This window comes from Dendropsophus ebraccatus, chromosome 2 (assembly GCF_027789765.1).
Source record: "Dendropsophus ebraccatus isolate aDenEbr1 chromosome 2, aDenEbr1.pat, whole genome shotgun sequence".
Taxonomy (NCBI): domain Eukaryota; kingdom Metazoa; phylum Chordata; class Amphibia; order Anura; family Hylidae; genus Dendropsophus; species Dendropsophus ebraccatus.
Genome location: NC_091455.1, coordinates 150,167,560 through 150,188,173, shown reverse-complemented (window position 1 = coordinate 150,188,173; position 20,614 = coordinate 150,167,560). Strand labels below are relative to the sequence as shown.

The 20,614-nt window shown below is 43.8% G+C and overlaps 1 protein-coding gene across 8 annotated transcripts in view; it reads right to left on the bottom strand.

Annotated features, from left to right (window-relative positions):
• The window catches only part of COBL (cordon-bleu WH2 repeat protein), a 342,443-nt gene that overhangs the window by 162,117 nt on the left and 159,712 nt on the right, over nucleotides 1-20,614 (bottom strand). For all 8 annotated transcript variants that reach the window (XM_069958515.1, XM_069958510.1, XM_069958512.1 and 5 more), the window contains 2 exons: nucleotides 17,455-17,549; nucleotides 11,097-11,180 (listed from right to left, as the gene is read on the bottom strand). In XM_069958515.1, coding sequence (XP_069814616.1) covers nucleotides 11,097-11,180; nucleotides 17,455-17,549 — 179 coding nt within the window. The remainder of the gene's footprint in view (nucleotides 1-11,096; nucleotides 11,181-17,454; nucleotides 17,550-20,614) is intronic.

Here is a 20,614-nt window from a genome sequence, read left to right as displayed (position 1 = left end):
ATTATTCTTTGCCCGCTTTAATTTTAAGATTACCTTTAGTCCTGGTTCTAAAAATGTCTTTTTGATTTCAGCAGTGGTCATTGCCACCCTCCAACCTGACCTTGCAGCTCAGGTGGTAAACACCCCTGTGCTGGGGTGACAGGCTCCCGACCCCCCGCTACAGCCACTATACTCACCTGATCCCGCTTCTGGATCCGGTCGGGTCACAGAGATCTCAGCCGCTGCAGCCCAGCGCGCGCTGAGAGATGAGTCCAACGCTCATAGAGAATGACGGAGAATCATTGGTTCTGTATTAACAGGTCACTCGGGCATTGCTGGCACAAAGTATTTGCTCTCACGTTGTTATTGGTGGCCTTCTTGGGCCAGAGATGTTAAACTGTTTGTTAATGTCTTTGAGGTCTGTGCTTGGACCCAATTTTCAATTAATTTCATCACTGATTTGCCGCCATCAAAAGGAAAAACTGCCATTTGGGTTGTAATTGATAGATTCTCCAAAATGTGCCATCTCATTCCCCTTAAGAAACTCCCTAATGCACGTACTTTGGCATCTTTGGTTATTTATTATATTCTATGGCTACATGGGGTGCCAGAGAACATTGTGTCTGATAGAGGGGTGCAGTTTGTGTCTAGGTTCTGGAGGGAGTTCTGTGGTTGATTAGGAACTTTATTATCATTTTCATCTGCCTTTCACTCTCAGGGCAATGGGCAGACTGAGGGAGTGAACCAGTCATTAGAACAATTACTCAGATGCTTTGTTTCTAGTGCCCAGGACAAATGGAAGGAATATTTGTCCTTGGCAGAAGTTGACCTCAATAAAAGGGATAATCAATCTATCAAAATGTTGCAGTTTTCTGTAACTAGGGTTTTCATCCAAAGTATTCATCTGAGCATGCTTCTGACTCTGTTAACACGTCAGCTGAAAACACCTATAGAAGACTGTGCACAGTCTGGGCTCAAGCTCTTGAGAGCTTGGTTAAAGCCCAAGAATGTTCTAAAAAACAAGCCAAGAAAATAAGTATATCTGTCCCAGAGTATCTTGTGGGGGGCAAAGTGTGGCTTTCCACCAAAAGCTTGAAGCTTAAAGCGGCACTATCAGCAGGTTCTTCCCAGAGAACCTGCTGATATGCCGCAGGAGCTGGGTCCCCCAGGAGCAGATTGCTGTTAGTAAGATGCTCTGCTCCCCCGCACTGTTTAGTAAATTGCTAACTGCTCTTATGCAAATTCATTGGTTAAGAGCATTTGGGGAGTTGCTGGCAGGCTCCGAGCAGTGCCGAGCACTGCCGCATCCCGTCCACTATGCTGTACGGCGCCGCCGCAGGTAAGCTGTCCTGCCCCCTCCATTGCCGCTCACTATGCTTATGCATAGTGGGCGGCCCTGAGCGACCACCTCCGCTCGCCCCCTCTATTGCCACTCACTATGCTTATGCATAGTGGGCGGCCCTGAGCGACCCCCTCAGCCCGCCCAGCCCACCCCCTCTATCGCCGCTAAGCTGACAGCCAATCAGGAGCCCAGGAAAGTATGCTGCTCATTGTCACAGTCTGCAGATAGCAGCAGTGCGATCGGCACTGGGAGCCTGGGCTGAGCTTTACCATCCACTTTGGGGTGAAGGTGCGTTGAACAAGCTTGCATTATAGAAGCTACTTGGTGGGCGAGAAAAGGCCACTTCCAAGATGTAGTAGAGCTGAGTTTGCCAGAAGCTTGTACAGTGACATGTGAATGTTTGTATGAATAGTGCAGCTGAGTTTATTTTATAATATTGGTGATACTAATGTTGGTTACATAGGTGCGCTAAAGGAGACACTTGACATTCTCAGCTCTGCTACATCTGAACAAGACAGATGTTAGACAGAGTGCTTCGTAGTCTGTAGAGTACGTAGCCCTCTATACAACACCATATACTAGTCCTGCCCATACTAGGCAGCTGTGAGGGCAAATGGAGGGATCACAGACACTGCCCAAGCAAGCCTGCATGGATTTTTTTTGTTTTTCACACTTGATGACGGGTATGCTTTAAGTAGAAAAGTTTAAGCTTTGAACTTGTTTTGCTGAAAAAATGTATACATTAACCTCTTAAGGACCCATGACGTACCGGCACGTCATGGATCACTGTCACTTAAGGACCCATGACGTGCCGGTACGTCATCCCTTTAAACGGGCGCCGCGGCCGGCCGGGTCCCGATCGGGGGAGATAGCCTGCTATAATACATAGCAGGCCATCTCTCCCTGTCGGCATGGAGGGTTGTTAACCCCCCCCATGCCGACGATCGCCGCTATTGGCTGATAAGCCCATAGCGGCGATCGGAACCTTTCCGGGCCATCGGTGGCCCGATGACCCGGAAAAAAATGGCGGTCGGTGCTGTCCGAGGACGGCACCGACCGCCATTACTGTAAAAAGTAATGGTGGTCACGGTACCACCGTCCCGATCGCCGTGAACGGCCGGCCAGCCGGCCGGCCGTTCACGGCGATCAAAGTCCCCACAAGTAATAAATACCTGCTCCGGACCCCTCAGCTAGGTAGCTGAGGGGTCCGGAGCAGGTATTTGTACATTACTCACCTGTCCCGGGGTCCTGATCGGCGTCTTCCGGGTTCCCGGCGTCCACTTCCTCTTGTTGGGACTTCGGCTTCTTCCGTGAGTCCCGATCGTCTCTTTCCGGCTCCAGCGTCGTCTATTTTCGTATTTTTCCGGCTCCAGCGTCGTCTATTTTCGGATCTTGCGCTCTGCTGCCCCCTAGCGGCTGATAAGTGTAATACACGTATCAGCCACTACAGGGATGTTCAGAATGTAGTAAAAAAAAAAAATTTTTTCCCAATTTTTTTTTTTTCTATTTTCCGCACCCTATCGCCGCTGAGTGTTGATCAGCATCGCACGAAAGTGCGCTGCTAATCAGCAACTCCTCCTTTTTGGCGTAGGGTGTTTTTTTTTTATATCCTACTGCCACGGTCTGCTTATAAGTGCCGAACATAAGTGCGGCATTCATCAGCAACACCATTTTTGGCGTAGGTTTTTTTTGTATACTTACTGTAAAAAACACGTAAAAAAACACTACATTACACCACACTACATTGAATAAAGTTTTACACTACACCACTACATACCCCATATACCAATCCCCATATAAAGATGGCCCCCAGGGTGTTTTCGGTGTCGGACGCATACATTATTATTGCCTCCGACACCGAAACAGCCAGTGAGGATGAATTGGGGGGATCCTTCTTTCCTCCATTCATCCTCATCCTCCTCATCATCCAGTGACGTGTCTGGGAGTAGCGTAGCGTACGCTGCCCCCCAGACACGTCTTTTCCGCCAGTACCGTCCCAATAAGAGATGACGGTATGGCGTGAAATTCTACAAACTCTGTGAGAGTACCTCAGGGTACACTTACAGATTTAGGGTACGTGCACACTGCGGAATGGCGAAGGATAACCCTTCGTGCATTCCGCAGCTGGCACCCGCCGGCGGACTGATGCAGGGGCGCGTCTCCGCCCGTGTCATAGACTCTATCCTATGCATGGGCGGATTCCATCATCCGTCATTCCATCAACACGTTGGACGCAGAGCGGAATCCGCCCGTGCATAGAATGGAGTCTACGACACGGACGGAGACGTGCGCCTGCATCAGTCCGCCGGCGGGTGCCAACTGCGGAATGCACAAAGGGTTATCCTTCGCGATTCCGCAGTGTGCACGTACCCTTAGAGTGTATGAAGGAAGGGACACTCGAATCCAGCCGCCAGATGCCCCCCCCCCCCATCCTCGGAGTTAGTGGGGAGATCGTCCGGGAACTGATCTTCCCACTGCTGGATAAAGGTCACCACCACCCGTACGGGGATAACCTTTATACCAGCACCCCCTCTTCCGGTCCCTCGCTGCCCGAGCTACTGTAGCTTGCGGCACGATCCGAACATATCAGAAGTAGTAATAGAGCCCTAATATTTAGCAGCCATGGAGCGGACCCAGCGCTTCTGGATAAGAAGGACCCCGTATCGCACCAGGACAACATTTTCCAGGTGACGTCCCCCACACTGGAGAACAGGAGACCCCAGAAGAAGTGCAGAGTGTGGGGTAACAGGGGGATCAGGAAGGACACCATTTACCAGTGTGACACCTGTCCTGATCCCCCCGGCCTCTGCATACTGGATCGCTTCAAGGCGCACTACACGTCATTGGGGTTCTACATTATCTAAATTCTGTCCCTTATTCCTATTTCAGGGGTCACGTTGATCCAGGGATTATTCTGATCGCCATTATGGAGTCGGGAAGGAATTTTTCCCCTGTGATGAGGCTACTGTCGTCTGCCTCACGAGGGGTTTTTGCCTTCCTCTGGATCAACACAGGTTGAATTTGATGGACACCTGTCATTTCCAACCTTATAAACTAATAATTGCCCTAATACCCCCAAATAAATTAGAATTGTCCCTTTTCCCCAGCTAAATAGGTATGGCTGCCATTCCCATTAGAGGAGGCCATGATGCAATTACAAAGCCTCTGTGCGGCCAGGACAGTAGAAACCCCCCACAAGTGACCCCATTCTGGAAACTACACCCCATAAGGAATCTAACAAGTGGGGCAGCGGGTATATGGCCCCCTGGTGACGGCCACATTTGGGACGTGAAAATGAAAAAAATGGTATTTTTTATTTTCACGGCACATGTCCTACACATGTGCCCATCACTAGTGGGGTCCATATGCTCACTGCACCCCTTGTTAGATTCCTTATGGGGTGTAGTTTCCAGAATTGGGTCACTTGTGGGGGGTTTCTACTGTCCTGGCAGCACAGGAGCTTTGTAATTGCGACATGGCCTCCATCCCCCATTCCAGCCTCTAAATGGCGCTCTGTCCTTTTGGTGACTTGCCCTGTGCCCATATAGCACATTATGCCCACATATGGGGTATTTTCGTACTCAGGGGAAACTACCCTACACGTTTTGTGTTCATTTTCTTTTTTAACCCCTTGTGGAAATGGAAAAAAATCAAGGCTAGACCAACATTTAGTGTAATTTTTTTAAAATTTTTACTCTAAATCATTGATCTTGTCTTGATTTTTTCATTTTCACAAGGGGTTAAAAGATAAAAAAAAACACAATGTGTAGAGCAATTTCCCCTGAGTACGGAAATACCCCACATGTGGACATAAAGCGCCATGCGGGTGCAGGGTAAGCCTCCAAAGGGAAGGTGCGCCATTTGGTTTTTGAAGGCTGGATTTGGATGGAATGGATTTCGAGGGGCCATGTTGCATTCAAAAGGCCCCTGTGTTGCCAAGACAGTTAAACCCCCCACAAGTGACCCTATTATGGAAACTACACCCCTCAAGGAATGTAACAAGGGGTGTAGTCAGCATATGGACCCCACTGGTGACGGGCACAAATGTGGAACAATGTGGCGTGAAAATGAAATATTAAATTTTTTACACTATAATGTTGGTCTAGCCTTGAATTTATCATTTTCACAAGGGGTTAAAAGAGAAAAAAACACACAAAATGTGTAGAGCAATTTCCCCCGAGTCCGTAAATACCCCACATGTGGACATAAAGCGCCATGTGGGTGCAGGGCAAGCCTCCGAAGGGAAGGAGCGCCATTTGGATTTTAGAGGTTGGATTTGGCTAGAATGGATGATGAACGCCATGTCGCATTTACAGAGCCCTTGTGCTGCCAAAACACTGTAAACCCCCCACAAGTGACCCCATTCTGGAAACTACACCCCTCAAGGAATCTAACAAGGGGTGCAATGAGGATATGGACCCCTGGATGACGGGCACATTTGTGCCATGAAAGTGAAAAAATGAAAATTTTCACTTTCACGTCACATTTTTCCACATTTGTGCCCGTCACCAGTGGGGTCCATATGCTCACTGCACCCCTTGTTAGATTCCTTGAGGGGTGTAGTTTCCAGAATGGGGTCACTTGTGGGGGGTTTCCAGTGTCTTGGCAGCACGAGGGCTCTGTAAATGCGACATGGCCCTTGAAATCCATTCCAGTGAAATCCAGCTTCCAAAAGCCAATTGGCGCTCCTTCCCTTTGGAGGCTCGTCCTGCGCCCGCTTGGCACTTTATGTCCACATGTGGGGTATTTCCGTACTCGGGAGAAACTGTGCTACATGTTTTGTGTTTTTTTTTTCCTTTTATCCCTTTGTGAAAATGAAAAATTGAAGGCTAGAACAACGTTTTAGTGTAAAAAATACTTTTGTCTTTTTTCACGCCATATTGTTGGGAAAATCTGTGAAGCACCTGTGGAGTCCAGATGCTCACCGCACCCCTTGTTACATTCCTTGAGGGGTGTAGTTTTCTGAATGGTGTCCCTTTAGGGGTGTTTTTTAGGTTTTGGCACCCCAGAGCCTCTGCCAACCTGAAGTGGTACAGTCAAAAATGACCAAAAATAACGGAGCCATTGAAATTCACTAGGCGCTCCCTTATATCTGAGGCTTGTGGTTGCGTCAAATAGCGCAATAGGGCCACATATGGGGTATTTCTATAAACTGCAGAAATGGGGCAATCAATATTGGGGTGCATTTCTCTGGTAATAGGTTTATAATTATGAAAAATATTGGATTACAATAAAATCTCTGCACAGAAAATTAAAATTTTCAAATTTCTTACACACTTAGCTTTTATTTCTGTGACTCCCCTAAAGGGTTAAAAAACTTTCTGGATGTGCTTTTGCAGAGTTTAGGGGGTGCAGTTTCTGAAATGGGGTGCTTCGTGAGGCTTTCTAACACACAGTCCCCTCAAATACACTTTAAACCTGAACAGTTCCCTAAAAATATCTGATTTTGAAATTTTACTGAAAATTTGGAAATTTGCTGCTAATGTTTTAAGCTTCCTATTGTCTAAAAAAAATGAAATATAGTTTAATAAATGCCGCCAACATAAAGTAGACATGTTGCTAATGCTATTTAATATATAATTTATGTGGTATAACCATTTTCTGTATAAGCAGAAAAGTTTTAAAGTTGGAAAAATGCATTTTTTCACAATTTTTCACGCTATTTTGGGTTTTTTCATAAAGATTCGTTATAAGTATCGACTCCAATTTACAAGAAATGTGAAGTACAATATGTCACGAGAAAACAATCTCAGAATCAGCCGGATAGGTAAAAGCATCCCGAAGTTATTAATGAATAAAGTGACACTGGTCAAATTCATAAAATTTGCTCCGGTCCTTAAGGCCATTTCAGGCTCTGTCCTTAAGGGGTTAAAGGGGTATTCCCCCAAAAAAGTTTTTTGCATTAATACATTGCCCACCCGTAGCTTTCCATCTTTCCAATATAAAGTTATTACGGATTTTGCACAGTTTTGCTGTTATCTAGAAGCACTCACCCCCACCGTTTGCATAGAATCATCAGCTCTCAGTCCACTCTGACACGCTCCCTGCTCCTGGCCCCGATCCTCCGAGACGGCATCACATGTCCTCCCTCTCTTCAATGGGCTGGCTTCTAACCCTGCCTATTGAAGTGAGGGAGTACACTGACAGCTGCTGCTGTCTCCCGACTGCCTCCCCCCAGGTCACCTGTGTGCCCCCTCGCCCCTGAACACACCTGTGCCCCCCCCCTGCAGCTCACCTCGGCACCCCCTGCCCCCCCTCCGGGACTCACCGGCACCACAACCCCCGTTCTCACCCGCGGCACGACCACCCCCGTTCTCACCCGCAGCACCTCGGCCCAAGACCCCCCCCCCCCCGTCTCACCCGCGGCACGACCACCCCCGTTCCCACCTGCAGCACCTCGGCCCACGAACTCCCCCCCCCCCCCCGTCTCACCCGTGGCACAGCTGGCAGCGGCGGTACCAACACCCCCGGACCCCACACAGCTCAGTACAGCACCCTCCGCCGCCGGCTACTTTGCTTGGTTGCCGGGATGCGGGGGGGGGGGTGCTATGGGGCGCTCACTAATCGTCCGATCCCCCCCCTCCTCCTACACCAAGTACATCCCCCCCCTTCCGATACCGAATACATCACCCCCTCATCAGATCTGCAGCACCGGGCCGTCTCAGCTTCCATCACAGCAGCTGCAGCAGCTCGCCGTGCTTTGTCCCGCACAGAACGCTGTGAGCTCCTGCTGTGATGGAAGCTGAGACGGCCCGGTGCTGCAGATCTGATGAGGGGGTGATGTATGCGGTATCGGAAGGGGGGGGGATGTACTTGGTATAGGAGGAGGGGGGGGGGGATCGGACGATTAGTGAGCGCCCCATAGCACCCCTGCATCCCGGCAACCATGCAAAGTAGCCGGCGGCGGAGGGTGCTGTACTGAGCTGTGTGGGGTCCGGGGGTGTTGGTACCGCCGCTGCCAGCTGTGCCAAGGGTGACGGGGGGGGGGGGGCGAGGTGCTGCGGGTGGGAACGGGGGTGGTGGTGTCTCCCCCCCCAAGCCTTCACCTCCTCTCCCCCCCCTTCACATCTCTCTCTCCCCCCCTTCACATCTCTCTCCCCCCCCACATCTCTCTCCCCCCTTCACATCTCTCCCCCCCTTCACATCTCTCTCCCCCCTTCACATCTCTCTCCCCCCCTTCACATCTCTCTCCCCCCTTCACATCTCTCCCCCCCTTCACATCTCTCTCCCCCCTTCACATCTCTCCCCCCCTTCACATCTCTCCCCCCCTTCACATCTCTCTCTCCCCCCTTCACATCTCTCCCCCCTTCACATCTCTCCCCCCCCTTCACCTCCTCTCTCCCTCCCACCTCCATCTCCCCCATCACCTCCTCTCTCCTCCATCTTCACCTCCTCTCTCCTCCCTCCTCCATATAGATATATAGGGTCATTGTACTTCGCAACTCAACCCACGGCACCCAACCCCCCCACGCACGGCTCACCGGCTGACCTGAGGCCCCCCTCACTCAAATAACTCAACTCTGCTAAGCAACACTCTCAACTCTGCTATGCAACGCACACAACTCTGCTATGCAACGCTCACAACTCTGCTATGCAACGCACACAACTCTGCTATGCAACGCACACAACTCTGCCATGCAACGCACACAACTCTGCTATGCAACGCACACATCACTGCTATGCAACGCACACAACTCTGCTATGCAACGCACACAACACTGCTATGCAACGCACACAACACTGCTATGCAACGCACTCAACACTGCTATGCAACGCACTCAACCCTGCTATGCTATGTTCTCAACTCTGTTATATCTTGTGGATATCAGCTCTGCTACATCATGGACCAATCAGACGTAAGCATTGCATGATGGGAGATGTAGTTTTCTGGCTGGAGCCATGTTGGATATAGTTTGGCTTTCTAAAAAACTTGTAACTCAGGAACGGAAGCAGCTAGAAAGACGGGAGACGGCTCAAAATTCTCAGGGGGACTTGGTGAGTAAGACAAGCTAGGTTTGGGAGCATTTTATTTTTTTAGCTCTTGGGGGGAATACCCCTTTAAGGGGGAGATTTATGAAAGGGTGTAAATATACACCTGGTGTAAACTGTCCACAGCAGCCAATCACAGCTCAGCTTTTATTCTACCAGAGCTGAAAGCTGAACTGTAATTGGTTGTGGGCAGTTTACATGAGGTGTATATTTACACCCTTTCATAAATCCCCCCTAAATGTATACTTGTAAAGTAATGATGAGACATGGATGATGTCCCACCGATAGTACCACCCAAGTTTTGTTTTTTTGTGTTCAGAGACAGATACATTTTTTATAATGTGTTTCTATTTTCTGATTGTAATTTTTTTTAATTATATATTAAGTACATTACTATAGAGGCTGCCATTTTGCCTAACAGCATTTAGTGACATGCTTTAAAACAAGCCTCATGGATAAAAACAAAATGAACATCTCAGGACTAGAGATAAGCAAAGCTTGAACACGCTCTAAGCGTGTGGCATTTGATTACTGGTGGCTGCAGAAGTTGGATGCAGCCCTAGAAAACATGTTAACAGCCTATGGCTTTATCTAGGCAGCCTTAGAACTAAATCCAACTTCTGCAGCCCCTATGACCCACGCCTGATGTACCATGACGCACGCCTCTCAGTAAAACCGGCAAATCTGCAGCAAATTTGATTTGCATTTACTAGATAGTTTAGGCGCAGATGGAGAACATGCCTCCATGCTGACGGACATGTGTTTAACCCCTTAACGACTGATATACGACTATATACATTCATAGTGCAGATGTCCTGTGCAGTAAGAACATATATTGATGGTACTGACGCAACAGGGGTTGCTTCAATGTGGGTGACCTGCACACATCAGTGTCCCCAGAGCTGGAGGTAATGACAGACAGCCGTGGTCATGCAGCTGCCTGTCATTATTACCTTAAACGCTGCAATCTGTAGCGATAGTGGCGGTTAAGCACCTGTCACTGACTGAATGGCTGCAGAGGTCCCGATCATTTGCACTGACAAGCGGAGGAGATCTCCTTACCTCTGTCCTGTCGGATCTGCCCTCAGGCAGGATCTATGAGAGGATCGCAGATAGTACTGATCAATGCTATGGCATAGCAATGGCATAGTATTGATCAGTATGTGCAATCCAATAATTGCATATATAAAACGCTTAGGAGGACTTATAAAGTGTAAAAGTTTAAATTACCTTTAAATTATCCCCTTTATAGAAATATGCAAAAAAATTAAATAAACATATTATATATTGTAGCGTGTAGCATTGTCCGATCTATTAAAATATTATAAAGTATTTTTCTCACATGATTTACAGTGTAAATAAAAAGGGGGGGGGGTACACCAGGATTGCTGATTTTTTAAAATTATATATCAGAATTTTTTTTTATAAAAAAGCGATCAAAATTTTTCTTTTACATCAATATGATACCAATAAAACTATAACTCATACAGCAAAAAATGATACGCCAAACACCCTGCATGATGAATTGGCTGAGAAAAAGTTGCCAAACATACAAGAAGATGCTTGTCCGAGTAACGAGTACCATCGAGTACCCTAATACTCGAACGAGTACCAAGCTCGGACGAGCATGCTCACTCATCTCTAGTGTAGAACATTAATATGATCTAGTCTTTCCACCAATGCTTAAAAGATACATCTGTAAACTGTGATTGGTTTTAGCAAGCATTCTTCACATGTTTTTTTTCATTTTAGTCATTTCTTAGTTTGAGGTGTTTGTCACACTTACCTCACATCTGTTACCACTGGTTGGTGCAGTTCTGAAAACCTCCTCATAGTCATCACTATCAACATTTCCTATGCTTCCCTCATTCTAAGAAAAAAAAATCAGGAACAAATTTTGTATCATTTCTTCATTTCTTACAATAAAAGTAACAGCATGAGCATTATATGACCTAAGGGTCCATTTACACAGAAAGATTATCTAACAGACTATATGCCAAAGATTTGAAGCCAAAGCCAGAAACAGACTATAAACAGAGGTCATAAAGGAAAGCCTGAGATTTCTCCTCTTTTCAAATCCATTCCTGACTTTGGCTTCAAATCTTAGGCAGATAATCCTTCTGTGTAAATTGGCCCTAAGAAGGTAATTTAACATTTTTTGCAAAGCTGACTAAGGTCAGCTAGGCTCTATTTTCACTGTCCATGTTAACTATCCTGAGTTATAATACTTTTTTTCCCCCTAAACAATAAAGATAAATGTTTCAATTTACAATACCAATTATTTCAATTGGATACTTGTGATAACAAACAAGGTTTTTGTTGTTTATGGCAGGCTAAAACCATAATTGTCTATACTTCTTGACCCATTAAAAATGGAAACCTGATGTGTCCTATTTCAGAAAATGAAATCCCTTAGGCGTGGTTAACACATATTAAAATAAAAGCTCAACAAGACCATATATTTGAGTGAAAATAAAACAATGTGTGTGAACAGATAAAAAACAACAGTTTCTTTTGTAAAGTCAGGTCATAAATAATGAGCATGTTGAATATGTTTACTGTTGTGATCAATGACATTATTCTAAACGATGTGAGCCCTGCTGACCAATTTCCCAATAACTTTAATGGAGTGCATTATATTAAAAATGCAGATGTATTTTACCTCATAATTACGCTCATATTTTGCATATTAAAGGGGTTATCCGGGTAACAAAAATAATATTCTAAACGTTTTTTTCTCATTCTTATCTGCTCTGGACATCTAAAATCCTCTGCTCTGGGTCCACTCTGACCACGCTCAGCTCCCTCTTCCTCCCTCTCTGGGGGCTGGGTTAGCTGTCTATTGACTTGGTAACCTTCCCCCTGGAGGCATCATCTGCATCATCTCCATGCACGTGTGCTGCTTCCATAGACTTACATGTGTCCCTAAGCCTAGGTTTCTGTAATAGGAAAGCTAGTGTTTTATCTCTGCTTGCTGTCAGTGAATGCAGGCATATGTACCTGTTTTTGTATCATAACTCTGTATATTGTAATTGTTATAGATGTTCTTAGAGTGCTGAATGTTTTCATTCACAGTCAGCAAACAGAGATCTGAATCTACTCTACACCCCCACCCCCAGTAAATAGATGCCCATTATGCAGCACATAGCTACACCATGCGAGCATTAGCTCTGCTACAACATGCACGTGTCAACTCTGCTACGTCATCAGTTAGCATAGAATACATACTAGGGTGATGTGAAGCTAAATAAGTGAAAAATACAGTCCTGTGTTTACTGTGCAATAGTAATCACAGCAGTGGGCAAGAAAAAAAGCTAAGGGGGTGAGTATGCAAATCAGGGAAATTCATAATAGGAAATGTAGTTTTCTATCTTGTATATAGATCGGCTTTTTAAAAAACTTGTAAGTCAGGAATGGCAGCAGCTAGAAAAACAGGAGATGGCTCAAAATACTAAGGAGGACTTAGTGAGTAAGACCAGCTAGCATTTAATTTTTTTCGCTCTTAGGTGGATAACCCGTTTTAGTAAGTAATAAGTAAGCAAAGCCTTAAACGAGTGGTTCTACTTGCCCAAAGTCCCCATATACCTTACACTTTCGTCGGTGGGTTCGCCGTCAATGTATGGTACATGGAAGATGTATGGAAGATGTGGGTGGAGATAGAAGTCATGCATGATGGAAAATCACTGCCAGATCCCTTTATTCTAGGGGAGATAAGCTGTAGTCAGAGCTTTCCGGTCAATTAACCCTCCCGTCCCTAACATTCCTGTGTATGGGGAGGATGGGGGCTGGGCAAGAGAGAAATCTGATTGCTGAAAAATTGTTTTCCCATCAGTTATTAAGGGTGTATGGGGACCTTTAGGGGTCTTGTGCTATATGCTGCAGAGGCCAGTGATAAGACTACAATGACTACAAATCATTGCTGCAGCCATGTAAACAAAGCAGGAAGAAGGTTGGAGCCACACTGCTGGATGCAACAAGAATTAAAGGGGAACTCCAGGCAGAGGTTAAAAAAATGAAACTTCTGCAGAAGCATAAAGCATTACTTACCTATCTATCCTAGTTTTGAAACTACCAAAAACCCATCTGTTTTTCTTTTTTCTTTTTTTTTTTTTTTTTGGGGGGGGGGGGGGGGGGGGGGGTGTTCTTTTTTGTGTTTCTGCACTTCCTACAGGTTCCAGAATGCAATGCTTTCCCTCAGCTGTTCATCACAGTCCCCCACCCTGCACTTTCCCCGCCAAAATCTATTGCAGAACATCTAGGCTGTGTTTACACATTGCAGTTTCATAGTGTTACTGAATTATTTGCAGTATTTTATCATTTCATTGTTGTCCCACCCACACAGCACGCTGTATTCTCTACCTGTAACACCACACAGCACACTGTATTCTCTACCTGTAACACCAACACAGCACACTGTTACTACCTGTAACACCACACAGCACACTGTATTCTCTATCTGTAACACCACACAGCACACTGTATTTTCTACCTGTAACACCACACAGCACGCTGTATTCTCTACCTGTAACACCACACAGCACACTGTATTCTCTACCTGTAACACCACACAGCACGTTGTATTCTCTACCTGTAACACCACACAGCACACTGTATTCTCTACCTGTAACACCACACAACCCGCTGTATTCTCTACCTGTAACACCACACAGCACACTGTATTCTCTACCTGTAACACCACACAGCACACTGTATTCTCTACCTGTAACACCACACAGCACGCTGTATTCTCTACCTGTAACACCACACAGCACACTGTATTCTCTATCTGTAACACCACACAGCACACTGTATTCTCTACCTGTAACGCCACACAGCACACTGTATTCTCTAGCTGTAACTCCACACAGCACACTGTATTCTCTAACTGTAACTCCACACAGCACGCTGTATTCTCTACCTGTAACAATGATATTGGAATAAAGTAAAGAACTTTTTGATTTTTTTTTTCTTTTCATTTCCACGCACATAATATGATCAAGCATCTTTTATCTTTTAAGTTGAGCCCCCAATAAGGCTCTGATCCTCTCTGCCGTTTAGAATCATTTACTTGCGTTACTGCATCATTTTTGTAAAGTACTGCAATGACACTCCAACATGTGTGAACACAGCCCTAATTTCATTGCACACTTCTGCACAATCAGAGAGATCAGTGCAACACCTGCTTCTGGCTCGTCAGAGATGAAGAATCACTCAGAGCATTGGGGGATCCAGCCAAGCCTCCTGGGACATCACGCCCTGCCCCCTGTCTGCAGCATAAGCCTGATCTCAGCAAACACACACAATGTGAGACAGAAGCATGGAATATTTGTCTCCTAAGGTGGGAAAGCAGTGGGAGCAGGAGACAATGTGAATTGGCACAGAGGCCATTTTTCTTCACTTCCTGGATTTCTATCAGCTACCAGTGCGGCAGAACAACACAGATACGGTAATACATTGTATAGACACATCTATAAAACTTTTAATGTACTTTTAAATAGAAAACAAGTTTTCCTTATCCGAAGTTCCCTTTTAAATGGGTGGGTTTTGCTTATATTTAAACATTTGTAAAAAAAAATTTGACATGTCATCAGACACCAGGCCGGGGAGTGGAGACCTGCTGTGATCAATAACTTATTACATGTCTGATGACATGTCAAAAGTTTTTTTTATAAATGACAGTAACAGTTTAAAATTTATAGTCAAGCTTTTACTTCCCTGGAAAATGAAACATGGCCTCTATAGTTTATTGTGCACAAAAACAAAATACTGTATGGCCCTGTGTATATTTTTAGTTTTCAGAAATGACATTAGGCATTGGTTACTCACCAATTTAAACAAGCATAAAGTCACATAAAACATTTAACACTTACTATATAATTTTGTGTCTCTTTTGCTATTTGTTTATGAGAAAAAAAAATGATTTTAATGTGTTTTAAGTCAAGTAAGACACTCCCTAAAGTTTCTATAAATACCATTTACATACAAGGCCATTTGCTTGAAAGGGAACTCCGGTAAAAAAAAATTCTTTCAAATCAACTGGTGTCAGAAAGTTTTACAGATTTGTAATTTACTTTTATTTAAAAAAAAAACTCAAAGTCTTCCAGTGCTTTTCAGCTGCTGTATGCCACACAGGAAGTGGTGTATTCTGTCTAGTCTGACACAGTGTTCTCTGCTGCCACCCCTGTCTGTGACAAGAACTGTCCAGAGCAGGAGAGGTTTTTATGTGGGGATATGGTATTGCTTTGGACAGTTCCTGTCACAAAGGCACTATTGTAGACTGGAAAAAATACACCACTTCCTGTAGGACATACAGCAACTGATAAGTACTGGAAGACTTGAGTACAAATCTATATAACTTTCTGACACCGGTTGATTTGAAAGAATTTTTTAAAGAATTCTTTGTGGCTCAGCATACTTTTTCCTTTCTTATCACAGCTTATATTGAGGAATTGAAACACATATTTTTTTTATTTAATCATCAGTGAACTTTTAACTTTTAACTAGCCTATGGTCACACTGTTTGAGCGATCTTTTGTGGCATCAAATTTCTATGGATAATTACTCTTTGTTCCATCTAATTTTTAATTAAGGGGGTTATCCCACAAAAAAAAAAAAAAAAGAAGCTCTGGGGTAATATATGCCACTATTCTAACATTATCCATGTAAAAACGGTTGCTCTCCAGTTTCATTTTCAGCAATCCTAGTCTATTTTTTCACCTTCCTGTAGCTCTGGTATCTTTACTTTCTGTAGGAAGGCACCATGGTGATCATGTGACCAGGTCGGGACCTGTATTTTCCAGTGGTGTACTGTAGTCCGGCCCTAAATTACCATCTAATTTAATTTAAATTACCAACAAGAGTTCACCTATCTCCCCACTGGCCTGCATAGAAAGTAGTTTGTTACATACTGTATTTTAGGACATTGAAAGTCCCCAAAAAGTTCCCTTTGAAAACAGCTGTTTTTAGACCTACAGCTTTTACTTAAGCCAAAATTATTATGAAAAAACAACCAAAAGGGTTTGTAAAACAGTGCTAAAAACGGCCCAAAAGCAAAAATAAAGGCTACAAAAAAAAAAAAAAAAATTATTATTTTTTGCCTGTAAAACAGCCTCATATTGTCCTTAGAATTTTTTATGTGAACATAGCCATATAAGCATGCAAAACAACAATATACATAGCCTTCCACTGCTTTTCAACTCTGGACAGATATTCTTCAGTTTCTAACAATATTACTGAATTTAAATCCCCACCTATTCATGGATAGTGAAACAAACTGAAGAAATATCTATTACTTCATGGGTGTGGTACAGTAACTTCGCCTGTTTACTTCCGCAAAGAATGTCCCTACTTGTTATTGGTGAGGCAGGAGGTCTGACCCTATATATCGAACGTATCATACCATAAACTCATTCTAATGATGGTAAAAGAACTAGACATGACCATAGCATTCGTTTCAGGCTAAATTCAACTTGTCCAGTGGACAATAAATAGAAGATCGCAAAGGCAAGCTGATCATGCAAAGTACAAAATGCACAGTGTATGTATTTATACCTTCCCATTTTTTATACCAGTGCCCAGTCCTAATATGTACCCCACTATAAAAGAACACTAAAGCCTAATGACCAGGTGGTAGACATCACCAGCATTACTTGTGTCAGAAAAATAGTGATGTCCAACCAATCTACCCAGGGGCGGAATAACTTTACCATAGGCCCCGGGCTGTTCACCAAGCCTGGGCCCCCCACCCCACTGTAACTATGGCGGCACTAGCCTGGCGTTCATAGTACAGAACAGATAATGTCATGATGTCCCGATTTGTGCAAAATTGCCATAAAAAAACCTGTGATTTTTTGCAAATCATGGTGGAAGTGTAGCCAGGAGACAGTACACCACTGAAAGTATAAGTCTTTTTGGGTGGTCATGGGCCCCCCAGGAGCTCAGGGCCCCGGACTGCCGCCTGAAACGCCCCTGTTATAATCCACTACTGAATCTACCCCCCCCCACACACACACACACACACACACACCATACCCAGAAATTACAGTGAATGACAGTATGAGATTCAAAATAATATCTATGCAGAGCTTTATGTATAATATCTATGCAGAGCTTTATGTATAATATCTATGGGGAGCTGCACTTACCTTGTGTCCTTTCTTATGGCTTCTGAAAAATCCCAAGATTCCCTTTTTCTCCTTTTCTGCCGTGTCGCTGTTTGAGGAAAGATTCCGATTCTTTTCTATAAAGAACAAAAGCTATCACTTAAACAGAAAAGATCAAGATATGTTACACATGTAAAATTTATACTCAAGGGACAGAAAGCCTTACCACACTACTTCAGCATACATGTAACCACTTGGTTTCTTCCCCACTGCTTAACTATGTATTAACCATAAACCTTTGTAACAGCGCAACTTAAAGAGAGCTCATTGGAAACTACTTGCACTTTTACAAGGTGGACTTTGCAAGAAAGATTAGCTACAGTTGGTACTTAGTCTAAGTGCAAGGTCCCTGTGCAGCATTATAAAAGTTTACAACTCCTGTTTATTGTCACATCAGCTTTTACATTCTTTATATGGTAAAAAAAGAAACAGAAGATGTCACATACTTTTCATACACTATAAACATCAGTCATCACAGGTACAGACTTGGCACAATTACATAACCAAGCAATAATTACAGAATGAAAACCAGGGGATTACAGAGACACACCAGGTCACGCCTATCATGTCAGACAGTTTAGGTTTTTACATGAGTGAGCAAAGTTAAGCATGTAAGGTCCTACGCACTGGTGCAATTCTACAAGCTCCCACAGTGTGGAAGAGTGTGAAGCAAAGAATAGAGAGGGACAACTACTCTGTAATCCAAGACATTTAGAGACTCAACATAAACATCACACTATCCTTTTAAAAGTTGATGGTTCTCATAACGGCTGTATTACAAAAACTGGAAAAGATGTATCCACTAGATCTAGCCACAATGCTCCTACAACAGTGCTCCCATAACAGTGTTAGAATTTGTATTCCCATAAGGCTATGTTCACATGAAGTAAGAGATCGGCTGTTTTGTGACCCGACCCAGTGTCTGAGAAAATCATTCACTGCCGCTGAATTCAGATGTGGGTGCATCCCTGCATGCCCGCATCTGAATTTCCCGCTGCTTACAATGGAGCGTGCGACCAGAGCCGCACGCTCCATTGTGTGCACTGACAGGTTTTTCTGCAGCCATTAGGGTGTTAGAGTGTAGACTATGTGTATACACTCCGGCCGGGATTCCCTTAGCCTGCAGCACTACGTAAGTTCCATAGTTGTCACAACGGCTGTGATTATTACGAAACTTACGTAGTGTGAACATGGCCTAATACTGTAAACCAGAGTTAGCTCCTATGCTGCTCATAAGGGCGTACGAGAAAATAAGTAATACAGACTGTCACTTACAGTAACCTTCTATTCTGCCAAATAAAAGCTATTTGTGACACTGTTTTTCCTTAGGAAGAAGTGATTTGCCAGAAGTGATCCTTTCCCTTAACAGTTTCTATGGGACTTTGCATAAATAATGCAGAATCCAGGTGTAAAAAAGTTGGGGTGTGTTTAGCATGTAAATAAATTCTACATATAGTATATTTAACATCAGTTTATAAAAGAAGCATACAGCTCATATATAGCTCATTCCAGCTGTTTCTTCAGGCTTAAGATTTTTATATAAAAATAAATTCTTATTACTTTTAATATCGAAACAAAACAGGATGTCCTTGATTAAAGTCATTACGACGAGTATAAATGCAATCTCTCACGCACTTAAATCTGTCCCCATTGTATCATCTTTTGTTCTTATGTTATATAACTTCTTTTATTTGCTGCTTATATTAATACATTTGAGGGTTAAAGAGAAAAATTATGCAAAATATGTCAATACTTGTTATACCATTAATTATAAACCTAGATCAAAGGCACAATCTGCTTAACATCAGAGAAGTGGCTAAATGAAAAACATGGGCATTGTGGCCCTCCAAAATAGTAATAATAAGGCCAGGGCTAAACTGTGACATTTTGTAGCTCAACAAGATTGATGTTAAAGGCCTATTACACCAAGCGTTTATCGGCCATATTTGACCGATTATTAACTGCTATAGCTGATAATCGTTTGATGTAATAGCCAATGTTAAAAGGCAACGATCAGCTGACATGCACAATGTTGGCTGATCCTTGTTTTTCAGCTTGTTGAAAAAAATGACAATGATAACGGCAGGTCGCTTGTTCCTCCAGATCGGCCTGTGTAATCCACAAGATGGCAATTTTTTTAGACTGCATTGCTTTATACTGCAGCTGCAGCTTCATAGGTAAAATCAATCTTGTAGCTCTAATAAAAAGGACACAGTGTAAATTACTTGTCATTCTCGTCAAAGCACAGATAGTTCAGGACTGGATTCTGCTTTTCCCGGCACCCAGGGTGGAGTGGCAGGGAAAGGAGCAGCGATGAAAGGCCGGCGGCTTGCGGAGCGCAGATCAAACAAAGCACTTTGCTTAGATGAGTGATTCGCTCATTTGTATTAGCTAATAACAACGCTGTTTCTGGACATTGACTGCTAGAAAGGCTGGATACTTCACATGGACCTGCATCAAACCCAGCACATCAAGGGGCAGGATTGTTGCAGATTCGCTACTCTAAACTTTACTTTGGATTATGTTGAAGAGGTACTCGGAAGAGTGAAGATTTTTTTTTTTAATACGTTGCTTTAACCCTTAGAGGACCAGGCCAATTTGCATTTTTGCACTTCCCGGGCTACAAGCTGCACCCGCTCTGAAGTCCCCTAGGCGACCGATGGACGTATGTCCAGGGTTATTTAGGGGTTTAATAAATTTATATTACAAAATAATATAACTTCATATGAAGTTAAAAAGTTATATAAAGTAAAGCTACAAAGTAATATACATTTTTACTGAAGCAATGTATTAAAAAAAAAAACCTGTACTAGTAGAAAAAAATCTAAATAATTTACAGAATTTTCCTATAAATTTGCAACATTTCTGCAGCAAAATGTGTGACTTCCTCCATTAAAGTGAATGGAGAACATCTGCAGTAAATCAATGAAAGTGTAACATAAACTGACATTCTGTGGAATTAAAATGGGCATCGCAGGTCAATTTCCACACAGATTCTGTGTAGATTCTTTCAGCAGCATATAAAAAAGATAGCTTAAAATATTATTTACAACACTGGTATTGTAATACTGCTAAAATCCCATGAGAAAGTAGCCTCAATCTATATCAGCAACCAGAGACTGTATTTGTATTTTGCTACCAT